This window comes from Tachyglossus aculeatus, chromosome 21 (assembly GCF_015852505.1).
Source record: "Tachyglossus aculeatus isolate mTacAcu1 chromosome 21, mTacAcu1.pri, whole genome shotgun sequence".
NCBI lineage: Eukaryota > Metazoa > Chordata > Mammalia > Monotremata > Tachyglossidae > Tachyglossus > Tachyglossus aculeatus.
This window is the reverse complement of record NC_052086.1, coordinates 60,394,395-60,415,323: the sequence shown is the minus strand read 5'-3', so window position 1 is coordinate 60,415,323 and position 20,929 is coordinate 60,394,395. Positions and strand designations below refer to the sequence as shown.

At 48.9% G+C, this 20,929-nt stretch overlaps 1 protein-coding gene across 2 annotated transcripts in view; it reads right to left on the bottom strand.

The window, feature by feature from the left end:
• The window catches only part of TTYH3 (tweety family member 3), a 120,233-nt gene that overhangs the window by 29,862 nt on the left and 69,442 nt on the right, over nucleotides 1–20,929 (bottom strand). For both annotated transcript variants that reach the window (XM_038763224.1, XM_038763225.1), the window contains exons 2-5: nucleotides 14,512–14,681; nucleotides 2,857–2,968; nucleotides 1,575–1,795; nucleotides 117–212 (exon numbers count right to left, since the gene is read on the bottom strand). In XM_038763224.1, the coding sequence (XP_038619152.1) occupies nucleotides 117–212; nucleotides 1,575–1,795; nucleotides 2,857–2,968; nucleotides 14,512–14,681 (599 nt within the window). The remainder of the gene's footprint in view (nucleotides 1–116; nucleotides 213–1,574; nucleotides 1,796–2,856; nucleotides 2,969–14,511; nucleotides 14,682–20,929) is intronic.

Sequence of the window (20,929 nt, the reverse complement as noted above, 5' to 3'; positions counted from 1 at the left end):
CCACAATCCTTTTGGCTTGAAGCCCAACCACTCATTCCCACCAGAGCCCAGTCCAGTTGAAACTGCTGGCAGCATTCTACCCTTGGCACTGTTCCATCCCCCAGCCCAGCACTTACCCCACTAGAATCGCCTTGGAGTTGCGGATGAGCCCAAACAGCACAAGCAAACATATGAGGACATTGAACAGGAGCAGGCCTAGGTACCCCAGCCACCTGAAGAGAGACGGGAGAGCAACTGGACTCAGATCTTTTTAAGGTAACAGTCCCTTACAGGGTAGGGACTATGTTGGTTTAACTCCTTTTGTACGGCTCCCAGCTGAGTGCCACCCAAGTAGGTGCCCGATAAATTTGATGATGATCTGGAAGTGAGGAGCCAAATTCAACTGTGAGACCTAATGTTCCCTTGGCTTCTTCAACTAGTAATAATAATAACGATGGAATTTTAAAGCGCTTACTATGTGCCAAGCACTGTTCTAAGCACTGGGGGGATATAAGGTAATCAGGTGGTCCCACATGGGGCTCACCATTTTACAGATGAGGTAACAGGCACAGAGAAGTTAAGCGACTTGCCCTAAGTCACACAGCTGACAACTGGCGGAGCCAGGATTAAAACCCATGACCTCTGACTCCCAAGCCCGGGCTCCTTCCACTGAGCCACGCTGCTTCTCTATACTGACAATAATTATAATAATAATTATGGTGCCTGTTAAGCTCTTAGGATTTGCCAAGCACTGTTCTAAGCACTGGGGTAGATGCAAGTTAATCAGGTTGGGCACAGTGGGGCCCACACTCTTAATCCCCATTTGACAGATGAGGTAACTGGGGCCCAGAGAAGTTAAGTGGCTTGCCCAAGGTCATAAGGCAGACGTGGCGGAGCTGGGATTAGAACCCAAATCCTTCTGACTTTCAGGCCGGTGCCCTCACAAGTCCTTCCCTACTGAGGTTGATCAACAGGCCCTGTCCCCGACATCTTTGGAGAGCCCAGTTCTCGAGTAACAGCTCTGTGAGAGGAAATGTATGCAATCCAACTAACCCAACCCCACACCCTAGGAAAGACCCCCGACAGCCTCAAAGAGACATCCACCTTTGTATCTAAATGCTGCAGAGAAGTAGGCCTGAGGGTGAGGGAGTTTATTCAATTATCAGCTGTGGGAAAGCAGTCATATTCTCCAAATAAAAATGGGAAAGCATCCAAGGGACTCAAGTCTTAGAGCTTGAGAACTCTGAACACACAAGGGTCAAGGAGACAGAGGCTTCAGGACCACTGGGGTGAACAAGCCAGGGGTTTGGTAGATTTCCTCAAAGTACGACAGCTGGCAAATCAACCGAGTGTCCTGATGAGATTCAGATCTAGGTGGATTCTGCAGTCAAAACAGGCCCAATCCCCAAGGCCCATGTCCCGCGATAGAATCCTGGCTGGTTTGCGGTGTCTTTTGGCAAAAAAACAACAGAAGGCCCAGTCAAACATCCAGGGGCTGGGCCTGCTGACCCAACCGAGCTGGGAGCTTTACTCTACCTGGAGACTAACCTGCCCTTGGGTAGACCAGAGAGGGACAGACCCTAGGAATGGCTCACCTGTACCAGTCATACAGGTCAATTTGAATGGCTACTTCCTCCAGGGAGATCTCCTTGTTCTTCCAGAAGGGAATATCGGCGGTTTGCCGGACCAGCTCATCCAGGAGGCCTTGGAGTTTCTGGACCACGTGAAGGTAGTCCGTCTGCTTCGAAAACAGTTTCCCCAAAGTCTGCAGGCTGGACTCAACGGTCTGGTTCACAGCTACGGTTGTGTCGGCCACCTGGGGAGAGCGGGAGATGGCACAGTCAGCTGACACGGCAGTCCCCGCTTGGGACTCAGACCTCCCAAGTCGGTGTAGGGTGAGATCCGTCAGTGGACCTGGAGCCAGTAAGCCCGGGCTCCCTCCTGGCTAAAACCCTCCCCTAACCACTCAGAGCCGGTCTGGTCAGCCCAGAACCTTTCACCTCTCTCTGAAAAGACCGACCGAGGGAAGAGGGCTTGGGGAGGAGCTTATTTGGATCAGCAGGATTCACTTTGCTGGCGAAATCCCGTGACTCGGCAGAGACTCTCTCCCCTGTGAAAACCCAGGTGGAACTAAACACGCACCAAGACGGCAGGAGCTGCAGTGCTGAGCACACTAGCTGGGGGTGGTGACGACTAATAAAAAGTATCTGAGACGAAAAAAACTCTGGGATAATAAGAGCCACCCGTCCATGAACAGTCCCTGGAGCACCCCACACCCAACCCAAAGGCCACTTGCTGCACAAAGGCTGGGGAGCAGCTATTGGATGCCTGTCAAATGGGCATGGCTACAACTCAGAGTAACAATAGTGCTCTGTTCCTGCCACTTTTTCATAGGGAGTGTTAATGGGAAGCTGGTGTACACACTGCCCTTACACACAAACAGACTCAAGACGTTGGGGAAGGGCTGGGAGAAAAGGATTAGGCAAAGCCTCTCCCTATAAATAGTAATAATAACAATAATGATAATGGCATTTATTAAGCGCTTATTATGTGCAAAGCACTGTTCTAAGTGCTGGGGAGGTTAAAAGGTGATCAGATTGTCCCACAGGCGGCTCACAGTCTTAATCCCCATTTTACAGATGAGGTAACTGAGGCCCAGAGCAGTTAGGTGACTTGCCCAAAATCACACAGCTGACAGTTGGCAGACCTGGGATTTGAACCCATGACCTCTGACTCCAAAGCCCCTGCTCTTTCCACTGAGCCACGCTGCTTCTCAAAGGCCACAGCAGCCCCGTCCCCTTGCATCTGGGCTACGGTAGAAAGAGAGGAGGAGCTGAGGGATTCTCCGAAGGGTTGTTATCCCCTCCCTGCACTCACCCGATCCTGGACTCCTGCCACTGTGCGGTTGGCATGTCGGAGTGAATATGTGAGTCGGTGGATCCCATCACTGGTCTCCCCATTGCCATAAAATCCGACGGCGATGCCAGCGCTGGGAGAGAAGGAGAGACAGAGAGAGAGAAAAAAAAAGAGTTGGTGAGTGGGTAGTGGGCAGGTTAGGGGAAAGCTCACAAGTCATCATCATCATCATCAATCGTATTTATTGAGCGCTTACTATGTGCAGAGCACTGTACTAAGCGCTTGGGAAGTACAAATTGGCAACATATAGAGACAGTCCCTACCCACCAGTGGGCTCACAGTCTAAAAGGGGGAGACAGAGAACAAAACCAAACATACTAACAAAATAAAATAAATAGAACAGATATGTACAAATAAAATAGAGTAATAAATATGTACAAACATATATACATATATACAGGTGCTGTGGGGAAGGGAAGGAGCTACAGCCCACTAAGATTGGATCCAGGCTAGGCCCACAGAAATCCAGCCAGGCTCAAGCTGAGCCTAGATGCTCTTCAACGCCTCTGCCAACCTCTGCCTCTTCCATTTAAGGCCCGATGGGCCTCAGTCCAACAACGGGACCACTGGGTAACTGAACATAAAGCACAAGCCCAGCAACGCTTCCTTCCTCTTCCCCAAATGGAGGTCTCAGCCTGCCTCCAGTCCCAGTGAGAGTCAGGAGAGGTTCTGGAACACGGCTTGGGCCGAGAAGGCCCGGATCGGAACAAGGGCTTATTTTGATGGGTCATACCTTTATCTGGTCTCTTCTCCCTTTTCTCTCTGAAAGGAGATGAGTGACCTGTGCTGAGGAGAGGAGTAGGTGGGGAAGGAGGGGTGGAAGTTTGACTGACTGACTGATTGGTAAGCCTGCCCAGCCACATCGGTGTCACACTGGAACAACAGACCTAGCCCTAAAAAGGTTTGATTTCCTACTAAACGGATGCATTGACTCTTCACATTTCCCTCTGCCTCCTGGATCCATTTCACCCACTGACTCAAGGCATGGTTAAATATCCATTCTCCCTCCTCCTCAGACTCGGAACCCCTTGTGGGACAAAGACTCTATCCAACCTGATTATCTTGTATCTGCTCAGCGCTTAGTACAGCGCCTGATTATCTTGTATCTGCTCAGTGCTTAGTACAGCGCCTGGCACAAAGTAAACCTTTAAATAAATACCATCATTATGATGGTTATCAACTTGCTTTCTATGGGATTTGCCCAAGGCTGGAGTTGCAAGCTATGAATCCTGTGTGGCAACATGAGCCTAAAGGGCAAATGCCCTCTCACCGAGCTGCCCCTGCAATTTATTCTCTCACTTCCCCATTCCGCCCCCTCCCCGACCCCATTTTCTCTCCTACTCGCCCCTTTCTCTGGGAACCTGTCAACCCATGGCTTTCACTCCAAGCACTGGACCCCTAGAAATGACCAAAGCTCGAGGCTGTGAAATGCCTGAGCTGAAACACTCCCCACAGCAGGAGTGCTGACCCACATTTTGGCTGCACAGGAAGGAGGGGGGAGGTTTACGATTCTAATGACACTGACAGCACGGAGCAATAGCTACTGGTCCCCGAGAACACATATTCCCGGGAATAGGAGGAGATTTATTCCATGATGCCAGGGTTCTTCCATCTTTCTTGCAATTAACACTAAGCCCAACTGGCTTGAAGAGAAAATGCTTTTTTCTTTATTTTATATAGAAACCAGCGGGGACTGAAGGACTGACTTCCATCTGGGTCACAAAATGAAGCTCTCAGCAGGGTTCTTGCCATTAGGCGTGTGAACTGCAAGAATTTACGTCAGAGAAGAACATAGGATTCATGCCCTCTCCCAGAAGGATAAAGGGGACCCCAATTCCCTAACCAAACTATCAAACACCTCCCCGGAACTAGCATGTGCAGAATGAGGCAGCATAGCTGGGGCAACCACAAGGCAGTTCTTCAGGGAAAGACAGCTGCAGAGCAGACTTCTTCAGGCCCAGTGCTGATGCTAGCAGATAAAAGCCCTTCCCCCTGCTTTCTTCAATATCAGAACAAAAGTAACAGCAGCCAACTGGGGAATAAATCCAAGCCAGAGGCCTGAACCCAAGCCCCAGCTCCCTCCCTCCCTCCTCATATTCCACAGGCAATTACTCTCCCCCTCAACCCCCCTACTTCAAAGCCTCACCGAAGGCACATCTCCTCCAAGATGCCTTCCCTGACTAGACCTCCTTTTCTCTTCTTCCACTCCTTTCTGTGTCACCCTGACTTGCTCCCTTTATTCAGCCTCCCTCCCAGCACTTCTGTACATATCTGTAATGTATTTATATTAATGTCTGTCTCCCCCTGTAGAGAGTAAGCTCCCTGTGGGCAGGGAATGAGTCTGTTTATTGTTGTAGCGTAGTCTCCCAAGTGCTTATAAGAGTGAATAATGAATGAACTCTCCTACTTCTATGCTCTGCTCCCACTGGCACCCAAGAGCTTGGAATGTTTTAGCGGCAATTGGGCAGTCTTCATTCATAGCCCTTTGGGCTTGTTCCCTCTCTCCTGGGATCAAGAGGCCCAGGTTTACAACATTCCTGCCCCCCCAGAGGAGAAAATGAAGCCGATGGGGAGATGGGAACATTTTGGCCTTGAAGAGCAATCCATTAAGACCAGGAAGCATGAAGAACAGGCCTTGGACAGTTCTGTTTCTGCTCACTGCTGTCATCAAATCAAATAAAGCTTTCATATTATTATCATATATAATCATATAATGTTTCATATTTATTATTAGAGAAGCAGCGTGGCTCAAGGGAAAGAGTGTAGGCTTTGGAGTTGGAGGTCATGGGTTCAAATCCTGGCTCCGCCAATTATCAGCTGTGTGACCTTAGGCAAGTCACAACTTCTCTGTGCCTCAGTTACCCATCTGTAAAATGGGGATTTAGACTTTGAGCCCCCCCCGTGGGACAACCTGATCACCTTGTAACCTCCCCAGCGCTTAGAACAGTGCTTTGCACATAGTAAGCACTTAATAAATGCCATTATTATTATTATCTTTACTAACAAGGGAGGGTGAAGCAGATCCACAACTCTATCACTTTAGAGACAGAAAACCTCCAAGTACAGTGATCTTCCAGGGTCACCAGAAGGGAAGTCACTACTCCTGACCCATGGACAGAAAGATTAAATAGCTCTAGTCATATCTGGTACCTCAAAGTCTCAAATCCTTGGGTCCTGACCCCTCCCCTAGGCACTGGACTCTTCTCCCTGACCTGCTGCTTTGTTACTCCTGGCCTGGGATAGAGGTGTGCAGACCAGAGCCAGGCGAACCAGAGTTTCTGGCTCCAGATTGGGGGAGTGGCATCGGGTGCTCCCAAATAAAGGCCCCTGGGCAATGGCACCTGAAAGCAGACATCAGGCTCATGAAATCGGTGTTTCTTCACCGTCCCAGTTTTCCTTGTGTTCTCGAGCTCGGCTGTAGGGCGAGATCGTCCCCTAAGGCTTCGAAATCAGGAGACGGAACCCACCACCTTGGAAAGAAAGTGCTGAGCACACAGAAATGCTCCTGTCCTCCTCAGCATCTCTCCCAGGAGTTACTTCCACCCAGGTCAAGGGCCGTGGCGGGCCTGTTCGCCCTCTCCCTGACTTCCTCCAGTCCTCACCCATGCCCTAAATATGTTGCCCTCCCACAGTTCAACCATCACATCACTGCCTCCTGGCAACCCTTCCTGAGCGGAGGCATTTCCGGGGATCTGCGGATTAAAGAACCCAGGAAAGGCCTGGGTGGCTCCTCCTCTCTGCAGAGACAGAGAAGTGAGAAGAGCCTGCACGGTGATTTCTCCTCGGGGTCTTAACACACTGCAGAAGAGGTACACCTTCTAATCCCGGCATCTTTTGACACGAAGAAGAATCCAACCACACCAACTCATCCTTAATTACAGGACCTTTAAAGCAGAGGCCTTCAGAAGCCCTGCAATTCTCAGGAGGAGTGTTAGCTTAATTTGCTTGTGTAATTACCACAGGCACTTCAGGACTGACGGAGAAATGCTATTTCGGGAGGCAAATCTCCCTGCCCTGCTTACCTCCCACCCTCCCTCTCCTCTAGTCTGGCGACTTAGCCTGCCCTGGGCACTGGATTTCCTCAATGCGACACTCTGCCAGAGACCCCTGGGACAGCAGGGAGGAGTGAAAGAAGGTGGAGACGGAGGACAGGGTGGAGAGGAACTGCTCCTAACAGTCATTCCCCCCTTGACTGGAGGTGTGCCACGCCAGCGGGTGGGTCACAGGTGTCTCCCCAAATTCAGGTGTGATGCTGCATTCTCTGAGACTGTTCTTTACTGCATCCTTAGACTTTTTGGTTGGCTCATCTCTACTCTGTTTGGGGTTTTCTACTGTCAAGGAAGCAGTGTGGTCTAGTGGTAAGTGCACAGGCCTGAGGGGCAGAGGACCTGGGTTCTAATATCGGCTCCATTTGTCAGCTGTGTGAGTTAATTAAATACCACCGCCCAAAATAAAAAAAGTTAAGCACTTCCTATGCTCCAGGCACTGTACTAAGTGCTGGGGTTCTCAGTGGCTCGGTTACCAGACCGGTAAAAATGGGGATTCAATAACTGTTCCCACTCCTCCATACACTGTGAGCTCTGTGTTGGACATGGTCAGCCTCCAACTAAATGTGCTCCATCTGCCCCAGTGCTTAGCAGAGTGCTTGACATGGAATAAGTGTATAGTGTAGAGAAGCAGCGTGGCTTAATGGGAAGAGCTCGGGCTTGGGAGTCAGAGGTCATGGGTTCAAATCCCGGCTCCGCCAACCGTCAGCTGTGTGACCTTGGGCAAGTCACAACTTCTCAGTGCCTCAGTTACCTCATCTGTAAATGGGGATGAAGACTGTGAGCCCCACGTGGGACAATCTGATTACCTTGTGTCTACCCCAGTGCTTAGAACAGAGCTTTGCACATAGTAAGCACTTAACAAATGCCGTCATTATTACATGCAATACTATTATGAAATTCATTCTCTTTCAAATCCCATCCAGAGAAATGACGCTGAAGATACACGAGACATTGATGGACCTGCTCAAAGCACTAGATGTGATTAGTTGAGCTCTCACAGCATGGAGAACACTATTGCTTTGTGGATCTTCAGCGTGGCCTGAAGCCGGATGCCACGTGCTACCTAACGGCATCCTGAAGGATATTCTTGCCTTCTTGACATTTTCTACTTTTTTGTCTTCTGTTGCACTGGTGGAGAAAGTACTAAGTTCGACGATGATGCTTAGTTTGAATGGTCGATGGAGATCTTTGATCCTGGGTAGGGTTCTTCCAACCCAGTTTTCTTCAAACCTATTGTTAGTCCACCCTGCCACTTTTTCCCTGCAGAGCCAGTTGCCTTGAATGTTTGCCTCTAAGGTCCAGCCAACTGAGCACAGTAACTTTTGAGGATGCTTGGAGCCTTTTGAGGCGGAAGCCTTCCCAGAGAGCTGGAAGTTAATTCCATCCCTGGCACCCAAGTCTCTTGTTGGCCCCTCCATTACGGCTGTATAAAATTCAACGAGTAGGACTGGACGTGCTCAATGCAGCCCTGCTTTACCGCACTGGCAATGAGAAATAGAACTGATAGCTTTGTTACAACTAGCTATGCCAGCATGGAGCAATCTTAGAATCGTGAGGAACGTCTCAGAACTGTTAAGTTTACTACTTTTAATACAACCAGGTCGTAAATTATCAGAAACTACTGCACAAACATGGGGAGTTTCAGCAAAACAGCTGGTTCCCCCCTGCCTCTCCTTTTCCAACTTCCACCATGCTGGCTCTCTACTGCTTGGCTTTCCCACGACACTTGCATGACTCCCTCGCTGTGGGTTATATAGAAGCCTGCTGCCCCGAGGGACAGTCCAACCCTTCCAGGAATCAGTACAGAGGCCTCTCAAGCCCTACACATTTTTTAAATGGCATTTGTTAAGCGCTTACTATGTGCCAGGCACTGTACTAAGTACCGTGGTAGATACAAGGTTGTCAGGCTGGACACAGTCCCTGTCCAACACAAGGCTCACAGTCTTAATCTCCATTTTACCGATGAGGTAACTGAGGCACAGAGAAGTGAAGTGACTTGCCCAAGGTCACACAACAGATGAGTGGCAGAGCCAGGATTAGAATCCAGGTCCTTCTGATTCCCAGGCCTGTGCTCTATCCACCAAGCCACGCTCCTTCTGCTTGTGTTTCTTGAGTACTTTCCGTGTGCAGAGCGCTGTACTAAGCGCTTGGGAGAGTACGAACTAACGAGTTTGTAGTTATGTTCCCTGTCCATAACGAGCTGACAGGCTAAGTCCCTAAAAGCCAGACTGCAATATTTAGTGATAGTGGGGCTGTAAGACTTCCTCCAGAAGCAGGTCTCAATGCACACAGAGCATGCAGCAACAGGAAGCAAGATATCCTGGAGAAAAGGAAAGGGACTAATTGTGGCATTTCTTAAGCACTCACTATGTGTCAGGCAATGTACTAAGGGCTCAGGTGCCAACAAGCAAATTGGGTTGGACACAGTCCCCGTCCCTTTAGGGGCTCACAGTCTCAATCCCCATTTTACAGATGGGGAAACTGAAGGCCAGAGAAGTGAAGTGCCTTGCCCAAGGTCACAGTGGCAGAGACAGGATTAGAACCCATGACCTTCGGACTCTCAGGCCTGTGCTCCATCCACCACACCATGCTGGATTCCATCCAGAGACTGAGCAAAGGGGAGCAGCTCCAGGTATAGAGCTGGGGCTGGTGTTCTCTTTCCATGGGGGGAGTTGAGTGGTTAACTGAGGACAGGTGTGAGCTGCCGAGAAACTGTCTTTGCATTACTAGACTGGAGAGCAGGCAGCACTGCAGTGCGGAAAGACCCAGAGGTTACCCATCGAACACGATGAGTGGCTACCTCGTTGCCTCCCCACTCCTGCTGGCAGACAAATGGGATGTCTTCTTGCCGACACAAAGGGACGGCAAACCCCTGGGTCTGGGGCGGAAGGAGTGGGCCCAGAGGCCCCATTCATCTCTAACTGAGCAAATCAAAAGTGCGCTGACATCTACCCTGGATGCACTTAAGAATTAGTAATGTTCCCCCGATGGCTAATAGGGAAGCAGACCACTGGAGGACATCATTGATGAGGGGGAGAGATGTGAAGGAAGGTTGAAGACTGGCATGTCAGAGCTGAGGGGACGGGAAGTTAGGAAGCATCACGTCTGAGCCAGCTGCAGGTGTGGATATCGTTCTGGCTTAATCAGGGGAAAAAGGGGTCGGGGGAGAGCTGTGGGTGAATTTGAAATTAACCTTCCAGGTGAGTTAGGAAGAAGTTAGGCACTGAACTCCAAGCAAGATTGTCAGGCTAAGAAGAATGCAAAGGGCAGAGACACGGATTCCAAACGGTCACCCTGAGACCTGTCTGCAATTTAGAAATGTAGTCTATTCCAGCTCAACAGAGTAACTCAAGCCCACTCTATCCCTGCGTGTTTCCCACCCTCTGGGTCTGCCTGGTGGGCTACACTTCTCTCCCTCATTCATTTGATCATATTTATTGAGCACTTTTTGTGTGCAAAGCACTGTACTAAGTGCCTGGGAGAGTACAGTACAACAACAGACAGACATACTCCCTTCCCACAATGAGCTCACAGTCTGTCCTTTATCCCGTCTCCCCATCTAGTCCGTAAGTTCTAGTTGTGGGCAGGGAACGGGCCTACCAACTCTTTTATATTATACTCTCCCAAGCACTTAGTAGAGTGTTCTGCATATAATAAGCACTCAATAAATACAAGATTCATTTGTATTCCTGGTCTCCCTGGCTGGTGGGCCAATGCGGCTCATCTTCTGGGAGCCATTTAGTAGATGGGAACAAATTCTTCTGCAGACTCCTAGGCCCTTTCTCCAGGTTCCTCCACTTTTCAGGAGCATTTCTTCAAACTGGACAAATTTTTTAGTACCTAGCCTGGGCATTGCCTGAAACTGACCAGGCCTGCCAGCCAAGCAGCAGTGCAAAAGTCCTTATGGGGCAGTTATAAGTGTCCTGGGCCAGACACGCAATCAGTGACACCGAAAATCAATCAATGGTATTTATTGAGCGCTGTGTGAAGAACACTGAATTCCAGAGGAGTCCTGCTTGGTGCCAGCCAGGGAAAGATCTTAATAATCTTTATTCATTCATTCATTCAATCGGATTTATTGAGCGCTTACTGTGTGTAGAGCACTGTACTAAGCACTTGGGAAGTACAAGTTGGCAACATATAGAGACGGTCCCTACCCAACAGCGGGCTTACAGTCTAGAAGGGGGAGACAGACAACAAAACGAAACATATTAACAAAATAAAATAAATGGAATAAATATGTACAAGTAAAATAGAGTAATAAATACGTACAAACATATATACAGGTGGTATACATATACACAGGTGACATACATATATACATATTATTGAGCACTTACTGTGTGCAGAACACTGTACTAGATGCTTGGGAGAGTACAATATAACAGGGTTAGTAGATACGTTCCTTGCCCACCATGGGCTGATCTTGGACTTTCATTAGGGCACCTGCCTACATCACACCTGGCACAGCCAGCTCTGGGTAACAAGGGTTGAAGGGCTTGTTCAAAGAAGGCTGGAAGGGACCACACAAAGGGATCTATTTTCTCATCCAAGCAATCTCCTCTATCTCTCCAAAAAGGTCACCCATACCCTTTTAATATGGCCAATTCCCCTTCAAACAGTCCACCTCCTTTTACAGATGATATGGCAAACATACAAACACACCTGCACCACCCCCACACCCCCAAAAAGAACAAAACCAATAACTGCTAGTAGCAGTGGCAAAATTATAAATAACAGCCAGTCAAGCTCCTCTAAAGAAAAGGTTAGGAACTGGGTTCTTTCAGGGGATTGGGGATGTGCAGGTGAAGCTTTTGGAAATTTAGTCGGGGAGACTTGTTGAGGGTGGAGGGGTTCAGGGCTCTTCTGTTTCTGACAGTTCATCTTCACAAATGCCTGTAACGCACCAGACAAGCCCCCGGACAACTGCGCTGAAATCACCGTTCCCCAAAAGGTTCCAGGAGCTTCAGTCTTCGCCTGGCTCTCTGCCTTTAGAGACAGATCCATGCCCAGCTTTTTGCACTCACAAGTCAATGTGCCACTCTGTGCCTCAGCAACTGTTCCTGCCCTCCAGCAGGCTCTCTAGCCCTCCTGCCAAGGCCCTGCAAATATAGACGCTGAAAATACCTTATTATAAGAGTTAACCCTAAGCAGGGCAGCCAGTATCTTCCCTAATGAGGATTTGTTGAGACTCTAAATGACCCGCTTGTGACAAGGAATGATTGAGGGGGTTTCCACTCTTCTAAATCAGGGGCGTCCTGGAGTTACAGGGCCAAAGGGCAGGGGAGAGGCAGGACAACTGCCCCATGCTACCTGCCCTAAGCAAGATCACGTGCTGACTTAGGGATCCCCAGTTCCATGGAGTCCCACCTCTCGGCCCTGCATCAGTGCTGCCGTCTCAGCCTCCATAGACCACCCCGACCAAGGCAGGCAATCCAGTCTGAGTCAGCGCTGGTGTGGGAAGTGGGCAGAACAGAGGCGAGCACGTAGGCTTATCCTGGTTTCTGGGACTGTAGAGCGTCCCAGCAGGAAACCTGGCCTGAGCCGTCTGCCAGAGCTGCAGTGGGCAGGGCGCTGAGTGACACCTCTCCCTGTTCTTGCTGAAGAGAAACAAGGAGGGGGTAGTCCTGGGATGGCCTAGGAGTGGTCCCCCAACACTTTGGCCCAGCTGGGGTTTCCATCATTACTGTCTGCCTCCCACCACCACCATCATCATCATCATCAATCGTATTTATTGAGCGCTTACTATGTGCAGAGCACTGCACTAAGCGCTTGGGAAGTACAAATTGGCAACATATAGAGACAGTCCCTACCCAACAGTGGGCTCACAGTCTAAAAGGGGGAGACAGAGAACAAAACCAAACATACTAACAAAATAAAATAAATAGAATAGATATGTACAAGTAAAATAGAGTAATAAATATGTACAAACATATATACATATATACAGGTGCTGTGGGGAAGGGAAGGAGGTAAGAAGGGGGGGATGGAGAGGGGGACGAGGGGGAGGGGAAGGAAGGGGCTCAGTCTGGGAAGGCCTCCTGGAGGAGGTGAGCTCTCATTAGGGCCTTGAAGGGAGGAAGAGAGCTAGCTTGGCGGATGGGCAGAGGGAGGGCTCCTCCACAGTGGCCATCCACACCATCCACAGTGGCATCTCAAGCCTTGCTCAGAGCCTCCTTTAGGTTTTTCTAAATGATATTTGTTAATGTGCCAGGTACTGTACAGTCCTCCAGACTGTACGCCCACTGTGGGCAGGGAATGTGTCTGGTATACTGTACTCTCCTAAGTGCTTTGTACAGTGCTCTCCATACAGTAAGTGCTCAGTAAATATGAACACCTGACTAACTCAATGTCTTGAACAGAGTTCGTAGGCAGAGTTAGCAGAGCTAACCATCTAGCCAGTGGACACGCAACCCAGTGGAGGAGCTACCATTCAGACTGGCTTCACACTTGAAGTCACAGGCAAACTGGGCTTCAGCTACAGAAAGAGAGGGATGAGAGGTCAGGAGATGCCACTCACTGGCTTCCTGAGAGGAGCAAACCTTAGCCACCCCAACTGGGTGAGAGTGTGTCTCATTACTGAAGTCTTTCAGGGAAGATTCCACATGCCCCCTTAATCACAGCATGGTCTAGTGGATAGAGCATGGGCCTGGGAATCAGAAGGACCTGGGTTCGATCCGACCTCTGTCACTTGTCCGCTGTGTGCACTTGGGCAAGTCACTTCACTTCTCTGTGCCCCAGTTTTCTCTGTGCCTCAGATTAAGACATCTTAGAGCCTCACATGGGACACTGAATGAGTCCAATCTGATTACCTTGTACCTACTCCAGTGCTCAGAACAGTGCTTGGCACATAGTAAGCACTTTACAAATACCATTAAAAAAAAAGACACCAGCCAGTGAAGACTTTTATACCAGGAGAAGATGGCATTGTAAGTTCCCGAAATAGGGAAATGGAAAACAGGGTAGACCGAAGAAACACCATGAGGCAAAGTCTCACATGATATAGCATAGACGCTGGGAGACAGCAGCCAAAGACAGGCCAGCCAGCTGAACTGCCATTAGGAATGGGGTAACTTTCTTGGAATAGAGGCTTTGGGAAGACCATGACACCAAGAGACAGAAACAAAATGAATGCCAGTCAGGTGGGTAACCAATGCACTACCTGCACACAGTTTGGAAGAGATTGCCAGTCATGCGGTGGTCCTATCCTATCCACAACACTTGCACCTGCCCACAAGTACTGTCATCTTGGAACCCAAAAGACAGGTACAGATGTGTATATACACATACAAACATATATGGACACACATACACATACACACACTGCAGCCAACCTCAAGCAGTTGTGCTGAAGTTTAAAGGCATTTCTCTTTACTCTCACAGAACAAGAAAGCTGTCTAATTATCCTTTCACAGACTTGAAACCCTTGGGGTTCAATAAAACCTTAAGCCTCTTAGGCCGTCCCAATCAAGAGGCTGTGCCAGCACAGAAAACGTCAAGCACAACAGGTGCCCACCCCCATCCAGAGGTAGTGAGGGTTGGGTGGGGGGCAGAAGGAGACTCTTACCTGCAGACCAAGGTGGCGATGATGACGCACCAGGCAGTACAGCAGCAGTCAGCATTGAGGTGCTCCTCGCTCTTCCGGCGACGACAGCACAGCCAGAAAGAGTAGAAGAGGAGAAAGAGGAGATCCAGAGCGAGGCAGGACAAGGCCACACCACCTAGCAGCAGCAAGCCCTGCAGGAAAAAGAAAGAGTAAACCCTGTTATGTTGGGGCCGGGGGTGGAGGGGAGGGTGGTGAGGTCAGGGGAGAATGCCAGAATAGGCACCCACAACTGCCACCTGCATCCCAGCCAGGAGACAGAACTATTGAGAGCTGGAAACACATTGGGTTAGGGAAATGTTGAGAGGAAATGTGAGTCGGGCATATTCTATTCATCCGGCTTCTCCCATTTGCCTACTTAACCCAGAGCTGTTCCAGGAGAATTCTACAACCTATCTTTGTGAAAAGTGCTTGGGAGTCTTCTATTGATACTATTCCTTTCCCTCTTCCTCCTGCAGTCTGCCTATCCTCACTCTTTCTTAGCTAAAGATTAAGAGCAATATCCAGAGAAGCTCTGCTCCAAAACCTGCATGAAACATAAAATATGGCCCGCTTCCTGAAATGGTCCCATATCATTTTCCCCACCTTGACTGATGCCGTCTCTCCGTGGTGTGTATGTATCATGTACCCTTTCTCTGTGTGCCTCACCCTCACCCATTTTTCCCAGCTTCCCTCCCTTGAACTCTCTCTGCCAAGGCTCTAGAGGCTGTCTTGGCAAATTCATCCCTCTCTCTGCCATGGCATCTTCAATCAGTGAATCAATCGTGTTTATTGCGTGCTTACTGTGTGCAGAGCATTGTGCTAAGCACTTGTGACAGAGAGAATTGGTAAACATGTTCCTTGCCCACAATGAGCTTACAGTCTAGAGGGGGAGACGGACATTAACATAAATGTCCTCCCTTCAAGGCCCTACTGAGAGCTCACCTCCTCCAGGAGGCCTTCCCAGACTGAGCCCCTTCCTTCCTCTCCCCCTCCTCCCCTTCTCCATCTCCCCATCTTACCTCCTTCCCTTCCCCACAGCACCTGTATATATGTTTGTACATATTTATTACTCTATTTATTTATTTTACTTGTACATATCTATTCTATTTATTTTATTTTGTTAGTATGTTTGGTTTTGTTCTCTGCCTCCCCCTTTTAGACTGTGAGCCCACTGTTGGGTAGGGACTGTCTCTATATGTTGCTAATTTGTACTTCCCCAAGCGCTTAGTACAGTGCTCTGCACACAGTAAGCGCTCAATAAATACGATTGATGATGATGATGATAAATGAATAAATTACAGGTATGTACACAAATGCTGTGGGGCTGAGGGAAGGGTGAATAAAGGGTGCAAATCCAAGTGTGAGGGTGAGTTTCAGAGTTTCTCTACCTCTTCCTTCTGCAGGGCTTCAGTCTGTTTGGTACAGTAGGAGTACCAAAAGCACATACTTTGGGAAGTAAAGCACATACCTTAGAGCAGAGGGGTCAGTGGGTGAAAACGGGTAAGAGCTCCCCAGACTTGGGGCATTCATCACCAAGCCTCTGTTCATGGTGCCACGACCCGCTAGAACAGAGATCCCAGAGCACGCTATTCAGGGAAGAAGACGGCTCACCCCAGGAGACTCCAAACACTCCAGTCCCTCTCCTTTGTCCCCTTAAGGGTGGGATGACTGCCACAAAGATACGAGGGAGTGCAGGCCAGGCCAGGCCTGGTCCCTGGAAAGCCTCCCTCTTCCCATCAGACACTGTGGGAATGGAGTCTCAGGAAATCAGGGGCTGGGCGGCAGTTGCCTTCCTGAGTTTTGGAATGGAGAAAGTTGTGGAGTTTCTCACTATAGTAAGTTTTGAGAGCGGTGAAAACTCCAAGACTAACACCCCCTCTCCCTCATATTCACTTCACCCTGTTCTCTTTGTAGCTTGGATTATATTCCTATATTGACTATTATACTGGACTTTCCTCCTCAGTCAATGGCATTTATTGAGCACTTACTGTGTGCAGAGCACTAAGCTAAGTGCTTGGGAGAGTACGAAAGAGTAGGAAGAGATGGTCTTTGTACTCAAGCTCACCATCTTCCCTCTTAGTATCTGACCCCATCATGGACCACGAGTGAATTGAGCCCTGTCACAAACAACAGTATGTACTGAGCATCTACAGCATGCAGAATAGTGAACCGAGCATACAAATGGGATAAAAGACATGATCCTAGCTCTCAAGGAGCTTACAACTTAATGGGGGAGACAGACACAGAATATGTTATCCACAGGAGTAGAAAGAGGATGTCAAGATAAATAGGTGCCTACTAAAGGTGGATTGTATCTACCAGCTCTACTGTATCCCCTCAAGTGCTTAGTATAGCGTTCTGCACAAAGTTGCTGCTCAACAAAGAGTACTGATCGACTGATAGGTGAATAAATATACACTCAGGTCTGCCCAAATATTTGCTTTCTAGAAGGCTGTTAGGGAAATTTAAAAAATGTTCTTTTGACAGGGTGTATCTATTTGGGCCCAGCCTGTTGCATTAGTGGAAGAAAGCTCGTGACCCTGACAGTAAGCACGTATGACTTCACGCGGCACCGGATCAGAGGAGAGCTACAGGGAGTGTTTCGCTTAATGCAGAGTTTGGCACTGATGCAGCCCTCACATTATAGGAGAACTGGGAATGTAGACATATTTCATCCTTCATGCCTGAACAAGGCACTTGAGAATGAAGTTCCCCTATGGTGCATGTGCAGATGAAAAGGCCAACACGGTGGCACCCACAGTCCTGAATGCATTGTATAAACTCAGTGACTGTCCCTTACTGTGTCGTGATATTTGCTGTTTGGAAGGCTTGGTGCCCTTTTCGCTTTTGCCTCCTCGTCTCAATCTTTATGAAGTTTCTACTCAAACAGACCCACTTCTTTCTCAATTGTAGTGTGCCACACTGGTCTATCTGGCAATTGGGTCCCTGTTTTCATCTGGTATAAAGCATTGCCAGGGGCTCTGATTTACTGTATCCTAAAAGCACGTTCTTGGCCTTCCTTGTTTTATTCCCAATTTTTCAGCTAACCAAGCTGCATCTGCCTGGGTTTCCCATTGTCATTCATTCTCTTTGTCATTCATTCTCTTCACACATTTCCGACCTGGCACGGTTGGGTTGAGGTCAGCACACTGATTTTGTTTTAGAATGTCTTGGCGACTCCGCCTTGCTGTTTGATGACGAATGTAATCTATAAGTGAAGCTGATGGAACTGCAGAGGTGTCAGATGGGGCAACTGGGGACAGATTGGGTCTCCCAGCCACAGAAAAGGTTGGATGGCATTATGACCCTGCAGTGCTTTAATCTTAAGCCCATTAAGAGGAAAACTCTTTTTCTCTCACTTCTCTCCCTGCATCCTGCACCAAATGACTCAGGGCCCTGGAAGCAAGGAGATAGTTAATAGGGTGGTTTTCCCGGTTGAGGCACATTCAGAAGTCTCACAGCCTCCTTTCACTGCTGAGGCTTAATTGTGCAGAGCAAGAGGGCCAGTTTAGAAGGAAGATCTCATTATGATTACAAAATCCACTCCATCGCATTAACTCACTCTTCAGTATCGTCATAAATAATTAACACCTGATAATCTAACTCATCTGTAGCCCAAATTAACAAGGACTCACTGTAACTGAGCCCTTCTGAGCAGGGTCTCCATTTCAAGACAACACATCTCAGTTCCCACTTCCCAACCATGGCCCAGATCCACTAATCTTGGGCTGGCCTCTGGAAATGGCTCTTGGAAATGACAGTCTCCTCCAGGCCTTGGGCCGAAAGAAGGCATGAATTGACGATTGGCCTCAGGGAATTTGTAGGAGGCAGGGGATGGGGTGGTTTGAGTGGGGGAAGGAAGAGAAAACAACCTGAGTTTGATTCCTAGTCACCCTGGTACTTTTCACTCTGAGTCCCACAGCCCTCAACCGGCTGCCGCTCTTCAAAATGCATCTGGCTCGTTTTTCCTGTTGACAAGTCAAATTAGTTCGACTGGCAGAGGCGAAGATGGTGTACGCACACACATAAACATCCCTTACCCGCCACCGTGCGGTTTGGGGATTCTGGATTCCGTGGTCAGTGACTTTTACGGGGTAGGTTCCCCATCCCTAAACACGGTGAATCATGTTTACTTGCCTGTAAAAAGCTTCAGGAACTTTGATAAGAGCCCCCAGGAACTGCCTGCAGTCACCCAGCACAAACTTGCTCAACACTAGTACAGGGATGGCCGTCTCACTCCCAAGGATGAGTTAATTAGGGCATTTATTATTTCCAAAGTGATGAGCACCGTACTAAGCTATGGGGAGGACGCAAAATGGAGTCGAGAGAGCTAAAGCCTCACCGGCTTCACCCTGACCCTGTGCTCCCAGGGGGATTCCCAAGTCCATCATCAGACTCGGCCCTATTGTCCCTATAATTTGAGGGATAAATGGGGAGCCATCCCACTCTCCAGGTTGTGACCCAACAGGCCTGCTACTTGGCAGATGGAGCAAATGATAAATGAAGCTGAACTCCAACAGCCTTACTGGACAACAGGACCCAAGCTGTTAATTCCTCTGGTCCCTGAAGATTCGATTTAAGACCCAGAAAGCAGACGGTTGTAGGAGTAAACAGCAGGATCTGGGCAAGGACAGAGACTGATCAAAGCAAATGCTTTTATTTTCCAACACGAACTCTGGGGCTTGGTTATCTGAGGCCTCTGGGTTCTCAGGCAATGAAGGAACCCACACATAACACGGGCCTGCGGCTACAGATGAATACAAATTGAGATTCAGCTCCCCAGATGTTCACTGGGGCCTCAGACCACTATGAAAATTGCTGCTTAAAACCATGAGATGGAAGGATGCTGTCTCTCTCCGTGACGTGCAGGACACCGACAAAAACAGAGTTCAAACAGTGCCTGTCACTTCTCAGAGCTTACCCAGCAGGTCTGGTTAGGTGGGAATGTGGTAGGGAGCTCTTTCTAGGGTAAACAAATGGGGCCGAAACAGAGTCAATAATAATAATAATAATAATAATGGCATGTATTAAGCGCTTACTAGGTGCAAAGCACTGTTCAAAAAGGACAATGGAAAATCCCAACATTTCCCAGGTGGTCCTTAGGGGAATCCACCCACTGCCAATTCTGGAGAATCGGGATTAGAGAAGCAGCGTGGCTCAGTGGGAAGAGCACGGGCTTGGGAGTCAGAGGTCGTGGGTTCTAATCACAGCTCCGCCACTCGTCTCCTGTGTGACCCCGGGCAAGTCACTTCACTTCTCTGTGCCTCAGTTACCTCATATGTAAAATAGGGATTAGAAGTGTGAGCCTACGTGGGACAACCTGATTACTCGGTACCCACCCCAGTGCTTAGAACAGTGCTTGGTACATAGTAAGCACTTAAATACCACAATTATTATTTCTTTCTTATTTCTTATTTCTTATTATTATTTCTTCTTATTATTATTTCCAAGATCCGCCCTTTCCTCTCCATCCAAACCGCTACCCTGCTCATTCAAGCTCTCATCCTATCCCGTCTGGACTACTGCACTAGCCTTCTCTCTGATCTCCCATCCTCGTGTCTCTCTCCACTTCAATCCATACTTCATGCTGCTGCCCGGATTATCTTTGTCCAGAAACGCTCTGGACATATTACTCCCCTCCTCAAAAACCTCCAATGGCTACCGATCAATCTGCGCATCAGGCAGAAACTCCTCACCCTGGGCTTCAAGGCTGTCCATCACCTCGCCCCCTCCTACCTCACCTCCCTTCTCTCCTTCTCCAGCCCAGCCCGCACCCTCCGCTCCTCCACCACTAATCTCCTCACCGTACCTCGCTCTCGCCTGTCCCGCCATCGACCCCCGGCCCACGTCATCCCCCGGGGCCTGGAATGCCCTCCCTCTGCCCATCCGCCAAGCTAGCTCTCTTCCTCCCTTCAAGGCCCTGCTGAGAGCTCACCTCCTCCAGGAGGCCTTCCCAGACTGAGCCCCTTCTTTCCTCTCCCCCTCGTCCCCCTCTCCATCCCCCCGTCTTACCTCCTTCCCTTCCCCACAGCACCTGTATATATGTATATATGGTTGTACATATTTATTACTCTATTTATTTATTTATTTTACTTGTACATTTCTATCCTACTTATTTTATTTTGTTGGTATGTTTGGTTCTGTTCTCTGTCTCCCCCTTTTAGACTGTGAACCCACTGTTGGGTAGGGACTGTCTCTATGTGATGCCAATTTGTACTTCCCAAGCGCTTAGTACAGTGCTCTGCACATAGTAAGCGCTCAATAAATACGATTGATTGATTGATTGATTGATTTCTACTGTCTGACTACTCACATGGACTCTATGCACTTTTGCTGTCCATGCAAGACGTTGCTTACATACTTTTTACTTCAGGTGAAATGCAGCAGGCCCTAATGGAAA